The sequence below is a fragment of the Dendrobates tinctorius genome, unplaced genomic scaffold (assembly GCF_039654945.1).
Source record: "Dendrobates tinctorius isolate UK_male_01 unplaced genomic scaffold, ASM3965494v1 ptg000187l, whole genome shotgun sequence".
Classification (NCBI taxonomy): Eukaryota; Metazoa; Chordata; class Amphibia; order Anura; family Dendrobatidae; genus Dendrobates; species Dendrobates tinctorius.
In genome coordinates, this window is record NW_027361854.1 from 546,787 (window position 1) to 565,560 (window position 18,774).

At 44.3% G+C, this 18,774-nt stretch overlaps 1 protein-coding gene across 11 annotated transcripts in view; it reads right to left on the minus strand.

Annotated features, from left to right (window-relative positions):
• IKZF4 (IKAROS family zinc finger 4) overlaps positions 1–18,774 on the minus strand; it is a 54,051-nt gene that overhangs the window by 23,725 nt on the left and 11,552 nt on the right. For all 11 annotated transcript variants that reach the window (XM_073552198.1, XM_073552196.1, XM_073552200.1 and 8 more), the window contains exon 2: positions 10,167–10,221. In XM_073552198.1, the coding sequence (XP_073408299.1) occupies positions 10,167–10,221 (55 nt within the window). The remainder of the gene's footprint in view (positions 1–10,166; positions 10,222–18,774) is intronic.

Sequence of the window (18,774 nt, forward strand, 5' to 3'; positions counted from 1 at the left end):
ACTCTCAGGTTTGGTAGCAAAAGCCTGCTCACAGACTCCTTTTAATACACAGGTAATGGTAGGAGTGAGGCCTGGCAGAGCACCAGACATTTGGAACAAAACCTGTGCACTAGACAGTCAGTCTTACAAGACATATACAAGCACAAGATAATGACCACTTAGGCCAGCTGCACATACTAGAGATTTGATGCAAATTATCCTTTCTGTAATATAATCTTCCACATGGAAATGTGCACGTGGTAATGGTGAATTTTTTTTGCAATTTTGATGATAATTTCATCCCTTTACATTGCAAGAGTAAAACTCTCAATTAATTCTGCACAGAGACTTGACATATTGCTGCTTTTAAAAGCCACACAGCAGGTCAATCTGGGTGTACAAATACTTCCATAAGGCCTGTTTAACACATCCGTTTTTGACCATCAGTCAAAATCCGCCGGTTTTTGAAAAAAACGGATCCGCCATATTTTTTGGCGGATCCGTTTTTTTCCCCATTGAGTTGCATTACCGGCAGATCTTGACGGATGGCCATCCGTTGGATCCGTTTTTTTGTGGATCCGCCAAATTTTTTGCGTCCGCCGACATGCCTGCAACGTTTTTTTTGCTGCAGGATCTCTCTCTCTCCTCTCCCCGGGCTACGGTTCCTTTAAAATTCTTCATTCGGCGTATCCGTAAAAAATAAACGGTCCGGTGGCATCCATTCACATCAGTTAGCTAAGGATCCGCTTTCAGCCATTTTGGCGGATTTTAACTGACCCACACAAACGGAAGTGTGAAACAGGCCTAACATGTAGATGAGATTTGTAAAATATCATTAACTTAGCTGGTGCCATATTACACCAGCATATATTTTATATGCAAGACACTTGTTACATAAATTTATGACACTGAAAGCCATTTCAATCGGTGTGGATGGGGTTGTGCCTGCAGAATGTGTATGGATTTCTACAACCTTCATGGAAATGAAATGGACAGTCACAGAACTAATTTTCCACCTAATAAAATCCCCGACGCTTTTTTTTTTTGCCTTTTCTTCCTACCTGTCAGCCATTAACTAACGGTATTGAAGTTCACTCAGAATTGCTCCGAGCTTTGCAGATGATTGATGTCAGCATGGCACGTGATAATGTTGCGGTGATGCTATGCTGTGGGTTATACTTGTATGCACTAGGTCATGTACTATACAAGATATTGATGTTACCAAAAATACCAAAGGATTCTCTCTCACAAAAACAAACATTACGGCCAATAGGGTTTACACTGTCCAACAAGCCTTCACAATCCTCTAGAAAAAGGCAAACTCATTTGGCCCACCGCTGTACCCTTGATCGCCCCATAAACATAAAGGTTGAACATGTGTTATGGAAAGACAGGAGGCAGTCCGTGGCCAAACACTTCTCAGGCCATGTTCATCCTGAATGTGACTTTTTCAGGGTCCATTTAAAGCTTCTTCAATAACAGACTATTAAGGTGGTTCCCGCACAGAATCTGCTGTGGGTGGATATACACCGATTTCTGCCGTGGATTCCACATTGCGTGTATGTATCCTTACAGTGGCTTAAATCCACTTTCAGCAGAGAAGATGACTAGGAAGCTACCAGTTTGCTGCCATTGAAATCTATTCACAGGCAGCTAAGAAAGTTCTTAGAACGTTCTAAGAAAGTTTTTTCTAAGAAAAACTGAGGTGCAAAATGTTTTGAAAACTTCTTGGTTTATACTGGGATTAATTGGGTATTCTGGTCATGTTGGGCGTGGCCTAGCGCTGATGTGAGCAGACGCTAGGCAAAGGAGCTCTGCCATCAGCTTTATGTAATATCCTTCATCAGGCCGCTTTAGCACTGATCTGGGCACATCTATCGGCACAGTAAGTGCTTAAGAGTCGGGAGGAGACGCCGGGAGTACAGAGAAGCGCTGAGATGGGAAGGAGGAGGCAGAAAGATATCGGGGAGGACGGCAGCGTGACTGCACAAGATGGCGCCGGGAAAGTGGAGGAGGCGCGGAGACAGTCTGAGAGCTATGATAAACGGTCACAAATCCTCCAGAAGTTGCAGCGCTTTGCAAGGGAGGAGGAGGGGGACACCGGAGAAGGTACTGTGCTGGAGGGGGAAGGGGTGAGCGATGAAGCCACAGGAGACGCTGATAACAGGAGAAGAGGGGGAGGGGAAGTCGCTGCCCCTGAATGCATGTCTGAGGAGGAAGACAGTGGAGCCGATGATGAGACCCCTGAGAGAGAGCCAACCCTGAAAGATGTCTTTATGGTGGTGTCGTTTTGCAAAAAGACACTGACTAGATTGAATAGCCGGGTTGATAAGATCAAAGAAGAAATCACTGGCATTAAGGAGGCACTGACCAAGACGGATACTAGGATGGGTGCTGTGGAAGAGAGGGTGAGCACCACTGAGGACTCTGTAAACAAAATGCAGAGAACTCAGACCCAGCATGCTCAAAAGATATCAGAAGTGCACTTAGAACAGGACGATTTAGAAAATAGATCAAGGAGGAACAACCTTAGATTTGTGGGCTTTCCGGAAAAAGTAGAGGGCAGTGATCCCACCGACTTTATTGAGCAATGGATTTTATCCAAGATCGGCAGAGATACGCTCTCCAGGGTGTTCGCAGTGGAGAGAGCACACCGTGTCCCCCTACGACCCCTCCCACCGGGTAGTCCTCCCCGTACTATGCTGGCCAGGATACTAAATTGCAGGGACAGAGAGACTATCCTCCGGGAAGCCAGGAGGCTGCAGGACCTCACGTTTAATGGAAGCCGTATTGAAATATATCCGGACTATTCAGCAGAGGTCCAGAAAATGCGGATGAAATTTGGCGAGGTCAAGAGAGGAATGAGAGCGCTGGGAGTGAAGTATTCTATGATGTATCCTGCCAAACAGAGTAGCAGCGTTGGGATCTGTTCAGTTCTTCCCGACCCCAGAGGAAGCCGTCAAATGGATGGAGAACAATCGTTCCAAGTTGGGAGCAGAGAGAGACGGAGACGGATGAAGTAGTGACTCTCGGACGTATATACTTTTTTCTTTTTGATGTGGTGCCCTGAGGTACCTCGTTTTTTCAGAACTATTTTTAGGGGTATTGATCCCCGGGCGTTTTTGATGATTCTTGCAATATCCTTGTTAGAAAATGTTATGCGGCCTGATTAGTATTGATGAGCATTCTTGTTTTTGATGGTGGGAGTGATGGACGATAGAGGAAGGAGACTCAGTGGCTTTATATGGGTCTGCAATAACTGGGGGCTGGCTGTATCCTCTCTCGTTGGAAAGAGAGAATCAGCTAGATTGGGACAGAGGGGAGGGGGGGGGGAGTGGAGGGAGGCAGGGGGGGCCTTGTTATGGGGTAGTTCATATACTGCAATACAAAATAGTGACCACAGGAGCTCGGCTATATTTTATATTTTTAGGACATAATGAGTGGTGATGCAAAAATTCTAAGTTGGAACATACGGGAGTGTCTGATCCAAATAAAAGAGCGGCAGTTATGGCAGAAATTAGGAGGCATAATCCAGCTATTACATGTTTATTGGAAACCCATTTGATTAAAGGAAAGGAAAACTGGTTGGAGGGGAAAAAATGGATCACTCGGGCCTATCACTCTATGTATTCAGCTTACGCAAGGGGAGTATCTGTACTGATACACTCTCATACTCATTATGAAGAAATTGATTCTTGCGTAGATAAGGACGGACAGTTTGTGTCTCTGCACTGTCGAATTTCTGGAATATGCATGATTGTGGTGGCCCTCTATATTCCACCCCCATATTCGAAAAAGAAATTGCAGGAGATTTTTGAGTGGATTGGAGGGAGAGGGGATTATCCAGTGCTAATATTAGGAGACGTTAATAATGTTATGAATGAGTTTTGGGACCGGGCGGGTAATGGGGGTAATTGCCCTAGGAAAAACAAGATGACTCCATTTGGGATATATGTTAGCGAAATGGATATGATAGATTTATGGAGAGTACGCAATGAGGGGAAGAAATGCTTTTCGTGTTATTCGACTTCGTATCACACTTTATCACGAATAGACTTAGCACTGGGTAATAGGGGCATGGACAGAATGGTTGGGACGGTGGAATACTTACAGAGACTTATCTCCGATAACAGGGCAGTTGTGGTTAGTCTGAGAGTGGGAATGGGGAAAGGGAAGAGAGCAGGGGGGACAATTCACCCGGAATGGCTCAAATGTTTAAACATGGGAACTATTAAAAATGATATTGTTGAGTTTTTTCAGTTAAACGAAGGTACTGCGGATCCACTTATTGTATGGGATACCATGAAAGCTTACTTGCGGGGTTTATTCATACGAGATATCTCGAGACAGAAGACACGAACGAGGCAAGTGAATCAGGAGGCAGCAGATAGGCTTAGTAGGGCAGAGGAAGAAATGATAGTTAGACCCAATGCCGACACCCAAAACGCATTAAAAGAAGCACAAGAGGAAGTAAATAAGTTATACCTACAAGGGATAGATAAGAAAAGGGCATTCCAAAAAGCATTGTTCTATGAAGAGGGGGAAAAGGTGGGACATTTATTATCAGTGATTACTGCAGCACAGAAAAAACCCTCACAAATATATGAAATTGTCACTAAAGATGGGGCAGTCCATAAGGATACCACCGGGATATTGGAGTGTTTTAAGGAATATTATGTTGAACTGTATACCTCGGAATTGAGGGCCTCGGATCTGGAGATGGATAGATATTTACAAGAGATAGAGTTACCTAAGTTAGATGATATTGATAAACAAAACTTGGAAGAATTATTTACTGTGGAAGAGGTAGAGAAGGCTATCCTATCATTAACAAATGACAGGTCACCTGGATCTGACGGGATCCCAGGAGAAGTGTACAAAGAATTAATAGAAATTGTAGCACCCAAACTTAAGCACGTACTTGAGGTGGCAGTAGAGAAAGGGGTATTGCCAGGATCTATGAGGGAGGCTGTAATCGTGGTGATTCCTAAGGAAGGGAAGGATGCCTCATCCGTAGAATCCTATAGACCAATCTCGTTATTGACATCAGATGTTAAAATACTAGCCAAAATGTTGGCGATAAGAATGTCTAGAGTTGTCCCCAAATTGATACATCCAGACCAATCAGGGTTCTTACAAAATAATCTGCGAAGACTTTTTTTGAATATTCAAATTCCAGCAGATAATAGGGGGGAAAGGGTGGTGGTCTCACTGGATGCACGAAAGGCATTTGATAGGGTAGAGTGGAAGTATTTATGGGCAGTACTGAAATGTATGGGATTTGGGCGTAGATTTATCTCCTGGGTTAAGTTACTGTATGTAGACCCGAAAGGATATATTAGGATTAATGGGGAGACTTCAGAGGCATTTGGGTTGTTCAGAGGAACTCGCCAGGGATGTCCATTGTCGCCGTTATTGTTTGCTGTAGCGATGGAACCGTTGGCGATTAAAATTCGTAACTCCAAAGAAATACAAGGCTTTAGATATGGGGAATTGGAGGAAAAGATCGCCCTATACGCGGATGATATACTCCTTTTCTTAAAAGACGGCGGAGAAGCACTGACTGAGGTCATGGGCCTTATTGGGAAATTTGGATACTTTTCCGGATTGAGAAGTAATTGGGACAAGTCATGCATCATGGGGATTGATAGAGAGCTGGGAGATCAAGATGTGGGGGGGGTAGTTAGACACTTGAAAGTAGTTAAGGAATTTAAATACCTCGGAATATCGGATCTATGCCTATATCTAGATTTCTCGAACTAAATTGGACCCATTACTAGTTAAATTTAAAGTTAAGATGACAGCGTGGTGTAAGCTAGTACTATCAATAGTGGGGAGGACAAATCTAATTAAAATGATTCTGATGCCTCAGTTGATGTACGTCCTCCATAATGCCCCGGTTTGGATTCCCAAGAAAAAATTTTACAAAATTAATACCATTTTTAGAGAATTGATTTGGGGGAAAAAACAAGCAAAAATTAAATTGGAAATACTGCAAAGGGGGAAGGAAGAGGGTGGGTTGGCGGCGCCAAATCCATGGATATACTTTGTGGAAACGCAGGGGCAGCACTTTAGGGGTTGGCGAGAGGAGGGGAACTTGAGCGTTATGGGGAGAGTTTTGGCCCAACTGACCAACAAGAGAACATTGGTACAGAGTCTAGAAGCAGGAAACTTTGGGAGATTAGGGAAGGACATGCCCACATTTGGACTAATGCACAAAATATGGCAACATATCAAAATTCTTAGAAGAGTTGAGGAATTGACGACATATACACCTATCTGGGATAATGTGAACCTTTCTGAACTATACAAACTGAAGGACTTTATTGATTGGGAGAGGAGAGGTTTGCAATATGTGTGGCAACTATTGGAGGGGTCTGAGATCAAGTCTTTTACTGTTTTGAAAGAAGAGTTTGGACTCCCATGTAGTGGGGAATTTCGATATTTTGGTCTCAGGCATGCATTTCAAGCGCAGAAACAGATAATGAATATGACGGTGCAGAGGGATGTGGTATTGGACTATGTGTGTGCGTCCGGGGGTACGAGAGGTGTTATATCTACCATCTATAGAGATTTATTATATTCTTACTTGACTGGGTTTCCTCTAACAGTAAAATCTAAATGGGAGAGAGAAGTGGGGGAAATAGTAGATGATACATGGGAGTCTATTTTAGAGTATATACCTAAACTCTCTTTGAGTGAGCCAGGTAGGATATCGCAAATATATATTGTACATAGAACATATAAGACTCCAGAACTTATTAGGAAAATGGGCTTGAGGGATAATGCGGAGTGTCCAAGATGTGGGTATGAACCTGCGGGAATGCTCCATATGCTTTGGTCTTGTCCAAGACTTTCATTATACTGGGAGGAGGTTATAGGGCTTGTTGAGAAGATATACCGATGTGATATAGGAAGGGACCCAGTAACGTGTGTGTTGGGGTATGTGAAGGAGGTGTTGGTGGGGAATGCCTATAAGTCCATCATAGCAAAACTCATATATTGCCCGTAAGCTGATAGCTCAAAAATGGATCGATGCTGAACCCCCAACGACTGGGGAGTTTGTTATCCGTGTGAATACCGTAATCCGATTGGAGGAGAGAATTTATAGAAGGCGACATACGGAAGCTCACTTTGAAAAACTCTGGGCCATGTGGTTACAGTGGAGACAATCACATTGAGAAAGTCTGTATTGCAGTTGGGAAGGGGGGGGAGGGAGGAGGTCGGGTTAGGTTATCTTTTCTTTTTATGACGGGGAGGAAATTGAATGTCGTGTATTCTTCTATATGTAATGGAGATGATTTGAAAGCTTTGCTTGAATGTAATTATAACGACATTTGAATATAATAAAAATCTTTGGTTTAAAAAAAAAAAATTGGGTATTCTGGTCTGTGCACCTACACGGGATGGCCCATAAACACAGTCTATAGACAGATCTTCCTGACATGGACAATTTTCGTTATTTGTGCTTTATTGTCCCACTAGCTGAAGAACCCGGCGCTGCCCGGGCATAGTAACTAACTGTGGTTAGTTATAGCAAGTTATAATTATCCTCCATCCCATAGTCCCGTGCCTATATACCCATCATACATATCCACGATCCCATAGGCCCATGCCCATATACCCATGATACACATCCTCCATCCCATAGTCGAGTGCCCGTATACCCATCACACATCCTCCATCACATAGTCCCATGCCCATATACCCGTCACACATCCTCCATCCCATAGTCTCATACCCATCGTACATATTCGCCATCCCATAGTCCAGTGCCCATATACCCATCACACATCCTCCATCCCATAGTCCCGTGCCGATATACCCATCATACATATCCTCCATCCCATAGTCCAGTGCCCATATACCCATCACACATCCTCCATCCCATAGTCAACCATTATGACATCATAATGAGCGGCGGAGCTTGCAACCTAAAGTATGATGACATCAGCGTCGCCATGGCAACCATTATGACATCATAATGAGGTGCGGGGCTTGATACACACACTTTTTCCTCCATTATGTAGATAGGGGCAAAATTGTTTGGTGAATTGGAACGCGCGGGGGTTAAAATTTCGCCTCACAACATAGCTTAGGACACTCTCGGGGTCCAGACGTGTGACTGTGCCAAATTTTGTGGCTGTAGCTGCGACGGTGCGGATGCCAATCCCGGACATACACACACTTGAGCTTTATATATTAGATTGGCATAGCTGTACGAGGGCTTGTATTTTAAGGGATAAGTTGAGGATTTGCATGACACCCTTCCCTATACCATATATTGATGGCCGAGATGGGAATATCTGTGTCTATGCACTTTATAATCATGGAAAAAAAGCACTAATCTGAATGGAACAAATTAGGAGACCCGTTAAAATAATTTGAACTGAATCAGGAAATCAGCATTTTGCTGATCGTATCTTTACTAACTTTAGAGATTTTAATTTATTTTTTTCTCGTGAAAAAAAAAAAAAACAGGAACAAATCTTAGAAGTGAAAAAGGAAAGAATATTCCCAGAGAAACAGTTTGTGGATGTTGTGTTTCCGCCCCGGAAGCTGTTCCCATTTTTAGTGTTGGCATAATGAAACCTAGGGTAATTAACCTTGTTTTTTTTTATGTATTCATTATATCTATTTTTTGGTGCTTCCTTCAGTCATCTCTCCTGACCTCCATATATACCTCTGCACGCTCAGATGGCCAGATCATGCATGTGTCCGGGTACGCTTACACGGCCGTTGATTCTCTCATGCGAGAGAATAGGACTGATTATACTAATGTCTCTGTCAGAGTTTGATCCCAGGGTCACCTTAGTGTGATCAGATTCTTTCGCATCACAGAATTACAGGACAGATGTGAAGACGACAAAGAACTTAATTTCTCCATCTTCTCCATTGTCTCTGTGTCCGCAGTAATCAAAATGCACTGGGGTGACATCCAGGTGCAGTCCGATGGTTAACACGCACCCATAGATTTGTATGGGTGTGCATGATCAGATGCACCCACAGAATGCTGCATTTGTTTTCTCGTGAATCGGCACGAGACAAAAAAAACAAAAAAAAAAAAACACAACAATCGCAGCCCTGCACTGCCCCATAGAATAATGTTGGGCCGCGCGCTATCGACAGCGCTCGGCTGTGTTATACGCCAGTGTGAGCGAGCCCTTATGTTAGGAATGAAAGGATCAGACATTGATAGCGACAAGTAACACAAAAGCAAAGTATTGTTGACCGATGCACAGTGACACCATCTGCAGCAAGATGATGCTGCAGGTCTTTGGAGGTGGTCTGTGGATTGTCCTTGACCTCACCATTCTTCTTCTCTGCCTTTCTGATATTTTTCTTGGCCTGCCACTTCTGGGCTTAACAAGAACTGTACCTGTGTTCTTCCATTTCCTTACTATGTTCCTCACAGTGGAAACTGACAGGTTAAATCTCTGAGACAACTTTTTGTATCCTTCCCCTGAAAAGCTATGTTGAATAATCTTTGTTTTCAGATCATTTGAGAGTTGTTTTGAGGAGCCCATGATGCCACTCTTCATAGGAGAATCAAATAGGAGAACTACTTGCAAGTGGCCACTTTAAATACCTTTTCTCATGATTTGATACACCTGGCTATGAAGTTCAAAGCTCAATGAGGTTACAAAACCAATTTAGTGCTTCAGAAAGTCAGTAAAAAGTAGTTAGGAGTGTTCAAATCAAGAAAATGATAAGGGTGCCCATACTTTTGCACCGGTCAAATTTTGTTTAAATGCAGATTGCACATTTTCTGTTAGTACAATAAACCTCATTTGAATCCAGAAATATAACTGAGTCCATCAATTATTAGATATATGAAACTGAAATACCTGTTGCAAAAACCAAAATTGTTATAAAGAAAAAAGGTTAACATTAATAGGGGTGCCCAAACTTTTACATATGACTGTATATTGTACTATGAAGAGCATACAAAAAAAAGAAAACCGATAATTATTCTCTTTTTCTCATTCTCTCCCCAATGAGATAATAAAAGCTTTATGTTTTATATACTAAAATCGGGCAACTGAAAAATACAACTCTAAAATATTCCCCAATATACTTCCATTGACAGAAATAATAAAAAAAAAGTTATGGTTCTAAAGGCAAAGATTAGAAAAAATAAAAGCAAAAATCCCGGGACATATTGGTTAGAAATAATTTGCACATACCAGACATATAAGATCGACCATTATAGTCTTCAATTTCCATTTTTGATTGAAATCTCTGAAACAAGAAAAAGAAGAAGTTTTGTGCAGAAAGAATTCATATTGGAGGTTGAAGCTGCGTGCCATCCCGTTAGGCCACGAGTAATGCGGTCTTGTAGCCCTAGCCTTATTGTGAGGCTGAATAGCACTGACCCATCCAATGCAGACAGAGTAACCTGTCACTACCGGGATATAGTGTGAGAACTCATCACTACCTCGTGGTTCCCTACTGTCAACTTGCATCACAACAGCTGCAGATGTGTTCCGGCATTAAAGAGATTGTCTGTTCCCAGAAGAAATGTCTGCAGTCACTGCACGCGCACACTGTCATGATTCCCCTGTATTCCATGTGCGATTTGCATACTTGCGCTCACATGCCGACTAGATTCCTACACTCCTCTCATTTCTCTTCTATTGAGAAAAGTCGGATCTGAATGATGATATATTCATATCGGATATGAATCTATGCGGCCATGTGACAGGCCACCCGCATCAGGAACAATGCAGAATCGCGACAGCATGCACTGCACGTCGCACACTGTCATGGTTTTTCAGGCTGCAGTAACATACAGTGACTTCAGATTTCTCTTCAGAGACAGGACAACCTCTTCTTGATGTAAATGTTTGGCCCCGATAAAATAAAAAAGCTCATACTCCCCTCCCGTGCTGGCACCGTTCAAGCGGTGTCAGCACTCGCGATCCCAAGGCCAGGGCTGTGGAGTCGGAGTCGGAGCCCATTTTGGTGGAGTTGGTGTCATGGAAACTGAGGAGTCGGATGTTTGGATTACCGACTCCACAGCCCTAGCAGGGCTGTGGTGTCGGAGTTATGGAGTCTGAGCCCATGTCGGTGTCATGGAAATTGAGGAGATGGAGTCAGAGGTTTGGTTTACCGACTCCACAGCCCTGCCCAGGGCTCTGGCGCGGTTGTTGTGACACGTGACCCAGGAGCCTGATCAAATCAAACACGAAGAGGAAGTCCGGGTTGCAGCTGGTCTCAGACTTCCTCTTCATGTTCAATCCGACAGAAGGCGGGGACAGTGACGCCAGCGCTGATTGTACGACAAAGCTCATGTGTCATAGACCCGCACAGGAGCCCTGGAGAGAACGAGTGCCGACACCACTGGAATGGCGCCAGCAGGCGAGGTAAGAATAGGCTTTTTTATTTTATCGGGGCCAAGCTTGGGGAATGAGACGGGGTTGTCCAAGTTCTTTAATACACGTCACTCTTTGTACTGCAACATGTGAAATCTCTGCGATATCCAAAGCAGAAGTTGACATGAAAAGGAGTCAGCAACATTAACAGATATTTCCTCTAAAAGGGGTTGTTCACTACAGCAAATCAGTGGCTGCTTCACTCTCATCTCACTGCCTTCAGACAAATAGCTTACACCAGGAGAAAGTGAATGCTACTGTTCTCTTACTTCCTCCAGATGTATGTGATACGTCCGAAGGCGGTGAGGGAAGCGGCCGCTGATCGGCCGCAGGGCTCGTATGATGCCTGTCTTAAGGCTCTTTGGTTTGTATTTACTTATTGGATCGTTCTGGTGGTGGCAGTCATTTATCATCTCTTGGCAAGAGCTAATTTGGATTAATGTCAGTGTCATGTCACCAATAGCGATATTTCGTTGACATGACATGTTAAGAATCAAAAATGCATTAAACAAGGAATACTTAATAATAATAATCTTTATTTATATAGCGCCAACATATTCCGCAGCGCTTTACAGTTTAACAGTTTCAAAACAGAAGCCATAAGTAACAACGTTAACAATACAATAATTAAAGCAAAATAAGACGACCCTGCTCGTGAGAGCTTACAATCTACAATGAGGTGAGGGAGATACAAAGTACAGGTGTGTATTTACAATTGTATATTTACAATGAAGGTCCAGCCATCTTGAGGGAGTGAAGGATGGATGGATATAGTGAATGGGCTACACACGCACACTTACACATAGAATGACTTTGATTAGTGAACGTGATAAGCCACTCTGAACAAATGTGTTTTGAGGGAGCGCCTAAAACTATGCAAATTGTGGTTAGTCCTAATTTCTTGGGGTAGAGCATTCCAGAGGATAGCAGCAGCACGGGAGAAGTCTTGGAGTCGGGAGTGGGAAGTACGGATTAGTGCAGAGGTTAGTCGAAAGTCGTTTGCAGAGCGCAGCGATCAGCTAGGCTGATAGATAAAAATGAGGGAGGAGATGTAGGGGGGTGCCGCACCGTGGAGAGCTTTGTGGGTGAGAACAAGTACTTTGAATTGGATCCTATAATGAATGGGCAGCCAGTGTAATGACTGACGAAGAGAGGACACGTCCGAGTACCGATTAGCCAGATGGACAACCCTGGCTGCTGCATTAAGTATGGACTGAAGAGGGAATAGTCGAGTGACGGGGAGGCCAATTAATAGAGCGTTGCAGTAATCCAAGCGGGAGTGGATCATTGCTACAGTGAGGGTTTTTGTTGTTTCCATGGTGAGAAAAGGGCGGATTCTAGAGATGTTCTTCAGGTGTAAGCGGCAAGAGTGGGAAACAGATTGTATATGGGATGTGAAGTAGAGATTGGTGTCAAACATAACGCCTAGACAGCGCGCCTGCTGCCGGGGTGTTATTGTGGTACCACCCACGGAGAGGGAAATGTCCGATTAAGGCTGGTTTCACATTTGCGTTTTTTAGCGCTGGAAAAAAACGCTAACCTGCGCATGCGTTTTTTCCCCTATATTTAACATGGGTGCGCATACCTGCGCGCTTGTAAGCGCAAGTATGCGATTTTCATGCGCTGCGTTTTTTTGGGGTGTGCGATTGGATTTTCCAGACGCATCATGTTGCATTTTTTGGCCCTGCAAAAAAGCGCATGCGCACATATGCGCATGTTTTGCGCTAAAAATGGCCATTATAGCCTATGGATGCGCATTTTTGCGCACTGGCATGCTCATGTAAGCGTTTTTTTGCATATGCGTTTTTTTTTTTTTAACCATGGAATTTAGGGGTTTGAGTTAGAGTTAGGGTTAGTTAAGGGGGTTTAGGGTTAGGGTTAGGGTCAGGGTCAGGGTTAGGGTTGGGTTTTGGGTCAGGGTTAGGGTTAAGTATGGTTTGGTTAAGGGTTAGGGTCAGGGTTAGGGTCAGGATTAGGGTTAAGTATGGTTTTGTTAAGGGTTAGGGTCAGGGTTAGGGTCAGGGTTAGGGTTAAGTATGGTTTTGTTAAGGATTAGGGTCAGGGTTAGGGTCAGGATTAGGGTTAAGTATGGTTTGGTTAAGGGTTAGGGTCAGGGTTAAGTATGGTTTTGTTAAGGATTAGGGTCAGGGTTAGGGTCAGGATTAGGGTTAAGTATGGTTTGGTTAAGGGTTAGGGTTAGGGTCAGGGTTAGGGTTAGGGTCAGGGTTAAGTATGGTTTTGTTAAGGATTAGGGTCAGGGTTAGGGTCAGGATTAGGGTTAAGTATGGTTTGGTTAAGGGTTAGGGTCATGGTTAGGATTAGGGTTAGGGTCATGGTTAGGGTTAAGTATGGTTTTGTTAAGGGTTAGGGTCAGGGTTAGGGTTAGGGTCAGGGTTAGGGTTAGTAAAGTCATGGTTTGGGTAGTGTGAGGGGCCACCTAAAAATGTTGGAAAAAAACGCAAATGCGGTAAAAACGCGCTAAAAACGCATACAAACGCATAAAAACGCTGCGTTTTTTTCATGCATGCTCATAAAAATGCTTGAAAAAAACGCAGCAGTTGTATGCTTATGTATGCGTTTTTTCAATGCGTTTTTTTGCGGGAAAAACGCGCTGCAAAAAAAAGCAAGTGTGAAACTAGCCTAAGGGAGGTTAGTAGATGGCGGGAGCAGAAGAAGTTCAGTTTTGGAGAGGTTGAGTTTCAGAAAGAGAGTGGACATGATACTGGAGACTGCGGAAAGACAGTCACTGGCGTTCTGTAGTACAGAGGGGGTAAGGTCGGGGAATGACGTGTATAGTTGTGTGTCATCAGCATAAAGATGGTACTGAAAGCCAAATCTGCTGATGGTCTGTCCAATTGGGGCTGTGTAGAGAGAGAAGAGAAGGGGGCCAAGGACTGAGCCCTGAGGTACCCCAACAGCAAGAGGAAGAGGAGATGAAGTGGAGCCAGAGAACAAAACACTGAAGGAGCAGTCAGAGAGATAGGAAGAGAACCAGGAGAGAGCAGTGTCCTTAATGCCTAGTGACTGGAGCCTAGAGAGTAGGAGATTGTGGTCAACAGTATCGAAAGCAGCAGATAGGTCAAGAAGAATGAGCAGAGAGTGGTCACCATTAAGTTTTGCTGTCAGGTCATTGGTCACTTTGATCAGTGCAGTTTCAGTCGAATGGAGGGGGCGGAAGCCGGACTGTGAAGGGTCTAGAAGGGAGTGAGTGGAGAGGTAACGGGTAAGGCGGGAGTAAACTAGGCGCTCCAAAAGTTTAGAGATGAAGGGGAGATTGGAGACTGGTCTGTAGTTATTTGTGCAGGATGGGTCGAGAGCGGGTTTCTTTAGTAATGGAGTAATGATGGCGTGTTTGAAGGAGGATGGGAAAATGCCCGAGGAGAGTGAGAGAATAAAGATTGTAGTTAGGTGGGTTGTGACGACTGGAGAGAGAGACTGATGTGAGGGAATGGGGTCGGTAGTGCATGTAGTCGGACGAGAAGAAGAGAGGAGTCTGGAGACTTCTTCTGTGATGGGATCAAATGTGGAAAGTGAGCCAGGGGAGATGCAGGAAGGCATGGGAGTTACAGCAGTTGGTGGCTGGGAGCAGATTTCCTGACGGATATTATCTATTTTTTCGGTAAAGTGGGAGGCCAGGTCATCAGCACAAATGTCTGTGAAAGGGGCTTGTGCTTTTGGCCTGAGGAGGGAGTAAAAAGTGTCAAAAAGTTTCTTGGGGTTGTTGGCTAGTGAGGAGATCAGGGTGGTGAAGTAGGTCTGTTTGGCGAGGTTAAGGGCAGCATTATAGGTTTTTAACATAAATTTGAAGTGGATGAAGTCTTCTGGTGTGCGGGTTTTTCGCCATAGACGTTCAGCACTCCTAGAGCATCGCTGGAGAAGTTGAGTTTGCGATGTGAGCCAGGGCTGTTTAACTCTGTGCTTGGAGGTTCTGAGGGTGAGGGGAGCTACTTGGTCAAGGGTGCTTCTAAGAGTGTCATTGTAGTGATGAACAGCCAGATTAGGACAGGAAAAAGAGGAGATTGGGGACAGTGATGAGTGTAGGGAGTCTGAAAGTGTCTGAGGGTTAATGGCTTGTAGATTTCTGACTGTGTGGTAGGTAGGAGTGAGCTGGGGTGGGCGAGGATTTGTGAGTGTGAAGGAGAGAATGTTGTGGTCAGTGAGTGGAAGCGGTGAGTTATTTAGGTGGGAGATTGAGCAGAGCCAGACAAAGACCAGATCAAGGGTGTTACCATCCTTGTGTGTCTCAGAGGTTGAAAGCTGCGAGAGGCCTAGAGAGGTGGTTAGTGATAGAAGCTGGGATGCAGATGTGGAAATAGGGCTGTTAATGGGGATGTTGAAGTCTCCCAGGATAAAGGTTGGAAGTTCCGAGGACATGAAGTGCGGCAGCCAGGCTGAAAAGTGGTCAAGGAAGTGGGTGGGTGAGCCTGGGGGCCGCTATATGACCGCTACTCTGAGGGAAAGGGGACGAAAGAGCCTGATGGTGTGGACCTCAAAAGAAGGGAATAAGAGTGATGGAACTGGGGGGATGACCTGGAAAGTGCATTGTGGGGACAGGAGTATGCCGACTCCACCACCATGTCTGTTTGTGGGTCTCGGGGAATGAGAGAATTGTAAGCCACCATAGGAAATGGCAGCAGGAGAGACAGTGTCAGAATCCTGAATCCAGGTTTCAGTGAGGGCCAACAGATTAAGAGAGTTGTTCAGAAAGTAGTTGTGTAGGAAAGGAAGCTTGTTACAAGCAGACCGTGGATTCCAGAGGGCACAATTAAAAGATGGAGATGAGTGAGTGCAAGTAATATTAATAAGATTATTATGGTTTCGATATGAGGTAGGGTAGGGGTTGAGGTTGACTTAAAGTGGTTTCACCCACATCCAGAAAATCGCATCAACCACTCACTTTCTTATTTAATCTGTGCTCATGTAGTGGTATTTTCTGAAAGGGGAAAACACCAGATGTGTAGAACCGGCCTTTGAAAGAGGATGATGACACAAATAGTGAATCACTAAACACAACATACATCTCTAATGTGTAATGGCACAGTCTGTAACTGGAAGGACTGAGAGCAAGAAAGTTAATGCACTAGCTACCTGTTTCTTTCACAAAACTTCCCTTTTTATAAGCTTAGGCTCATAAAAAAAACAGCGAAGTTACCGCGGGAATTCCATTCCACGGAAAACCGCATTTTAAATTCCTGCGATTTTCCCGTGGAAAAACTAGCGATTTGCAAGCGTAATTAGTCTGCAGAATGCTAGCGTTTTCCAAGCGATCTGTAGCATCGCTTAAAGAACTGATTGACAGGTTGGTCACACTTGTCAAACATAGTGTTTGACGAGTGTGACCAGCTTTTTACTATTGAGGCCGCCTATGCAGCATTAGTAGTAAAAAGATCTAATAATTAAAAAAATGGTGTTTTTCTCACCTTCCAATGTCTCGTGCAGCGTTCCCGAAAATCGCAGTGCTGCCGGCAGGTCCCGTTCCCAGTGATGCATTGCGGCAATGACCTTTGATGACGTCGCAGTCTCACGAGACCGCTACGGTATCGCGAGACCGCGACGTCAAAGGTCATTGCCGCAATGCATCACTGGGAACGGGACCTGCCGGCAGCATCGCTGAAGCCTGGTGATGCTGCGCGGGACATCAGAAGGTGAGAATATGATGATTTTTTTATTTTAATTCTATTTTTTACAGGGAAATGGTACCCAGAGCCCGGAGGACAGTCTCCTCTCCTCCAGACCGTGGGTACCATCCGCAAATGTTCTGCTTACTTTTTGCATGGTGGGCACAGCCACATGCGGAAAGTAAGCAGAACAATGCAATCCTATGGGTGCAGAATCGCCGTGATTCCGCAAAATTAATGAGCATGCTGCATATTTTTCCACGATGAGATTCCGCCGCGGGAAAATCCGCAGCATTAGCACAGCATTGCGGAATCCCATAGGATTGCATGGGATGCTGTTTTTTTTTTGCGTTTTCGCGGCAAAAACGCCGCGAAAACGCAGCCTTACAGGGGTATTCCCATCTCCAAGATCCTATCTCAATATGTAGTAGGTGTAATAATAATAATGTTAGCAAATCCCTTCAATCAGAAATGTAGTATAGTTCTTCTGCTTCACTATGTCACTTACCCCATGTGCAAGGCATTGCAGTAGCTTAGGTATTCATAATTACGACCAGTAACAGCTGTCACTATATGAATAGTCATAACCATGGATATCTATGCTACTGCAAAGTCCTGCACATGGGGAAAGCAACATAGCTTATCATAAGGGTTCCACCATCAATGAAAGGTATTACATTGACTTTTTGGACCAATTGAAGGCAGCTCTGAAGGCCAAAAGGCGCAGCAAGCTGTCCAAAGGAATCTTGTTCCTGCAAGACAATGCCTCCACTCACAATGCACAAGTGACCTAGGCAAAAGTGGCGGAGCTGGGCTTCCAGCTGGTTGACCACCCACCTTATTCACCAGATCTAGCTCCATCCAACTATCATCTGTTTCCAAACCTGAAGAAACACCTCAAGGGTACCAAATTTCACACCATTTCTGATGCCATGGCTGTTACTGATGCCTGGTTTGAGGCACAACCGAAATCCTTTTTGCAATGCTTGCAGAACTTGGAATACCGATGTAAGAAGTGTGCTGACATCAGTGGAGAGTATGTGGAATTAATGTAAAGTTTCATCTAAGTATCTCGTTTCTTTCTGGGTAAAGCCAAAGACTTATCAGCAGCCACTCGTATAGAATTTCTCAGAAGGGAGGGAACTAGACATGCTGTCAGGATGGATTTCCTGGAAACACAATTATCGGTAGGTCTAATTATCATTTTTCAGGTCCTCAATCTTGTCAGCACCTATGGAGAATACCAAAGTATGGTGAACTTGGGTAGGTCCACTGCATGAAGAACCTTCCTACCGAAGGCCACTTGCCCTGAGACTACATTTAGTTTGTAATGTCTCAAGGAGGTACTCAGATTGGACCATGTTGCGGCCCCACATATCTGATCCACTGATGTCCTCCCCTTTCTGCTCATAAGGTGGCTATGGCTCTAGTTGAATGGGCTCTTAGTGTCTCAGGAGGAGGTTTTCCATCAGCCTCGTAGGCCAGACCAATCATGGATCTGATCAACCGTGCTATTGTGGATTTTTGCCCCTTTTTACCCGTATTTTATCTCTAATACAACACAAATAACTTTGTGTCCTGTCCAGTCACTGATTGCTTCCAGGTAGTGGAGACCCATCTGCCTAACATCTAGAGAGTGAAAGAACTGTTCCTTGGGATTTCTAGGGTGCTGGCATTAGGGCAGTACGATTTCCTGGTTCATATTCGGGGTTGACACCAATTTGGGGAGAAACGCCGGGTCAAGCTTCAAGACTAATCAGTCCGCAAATATTTGTAGATAAGGGTCATCGATAGACAGGGCC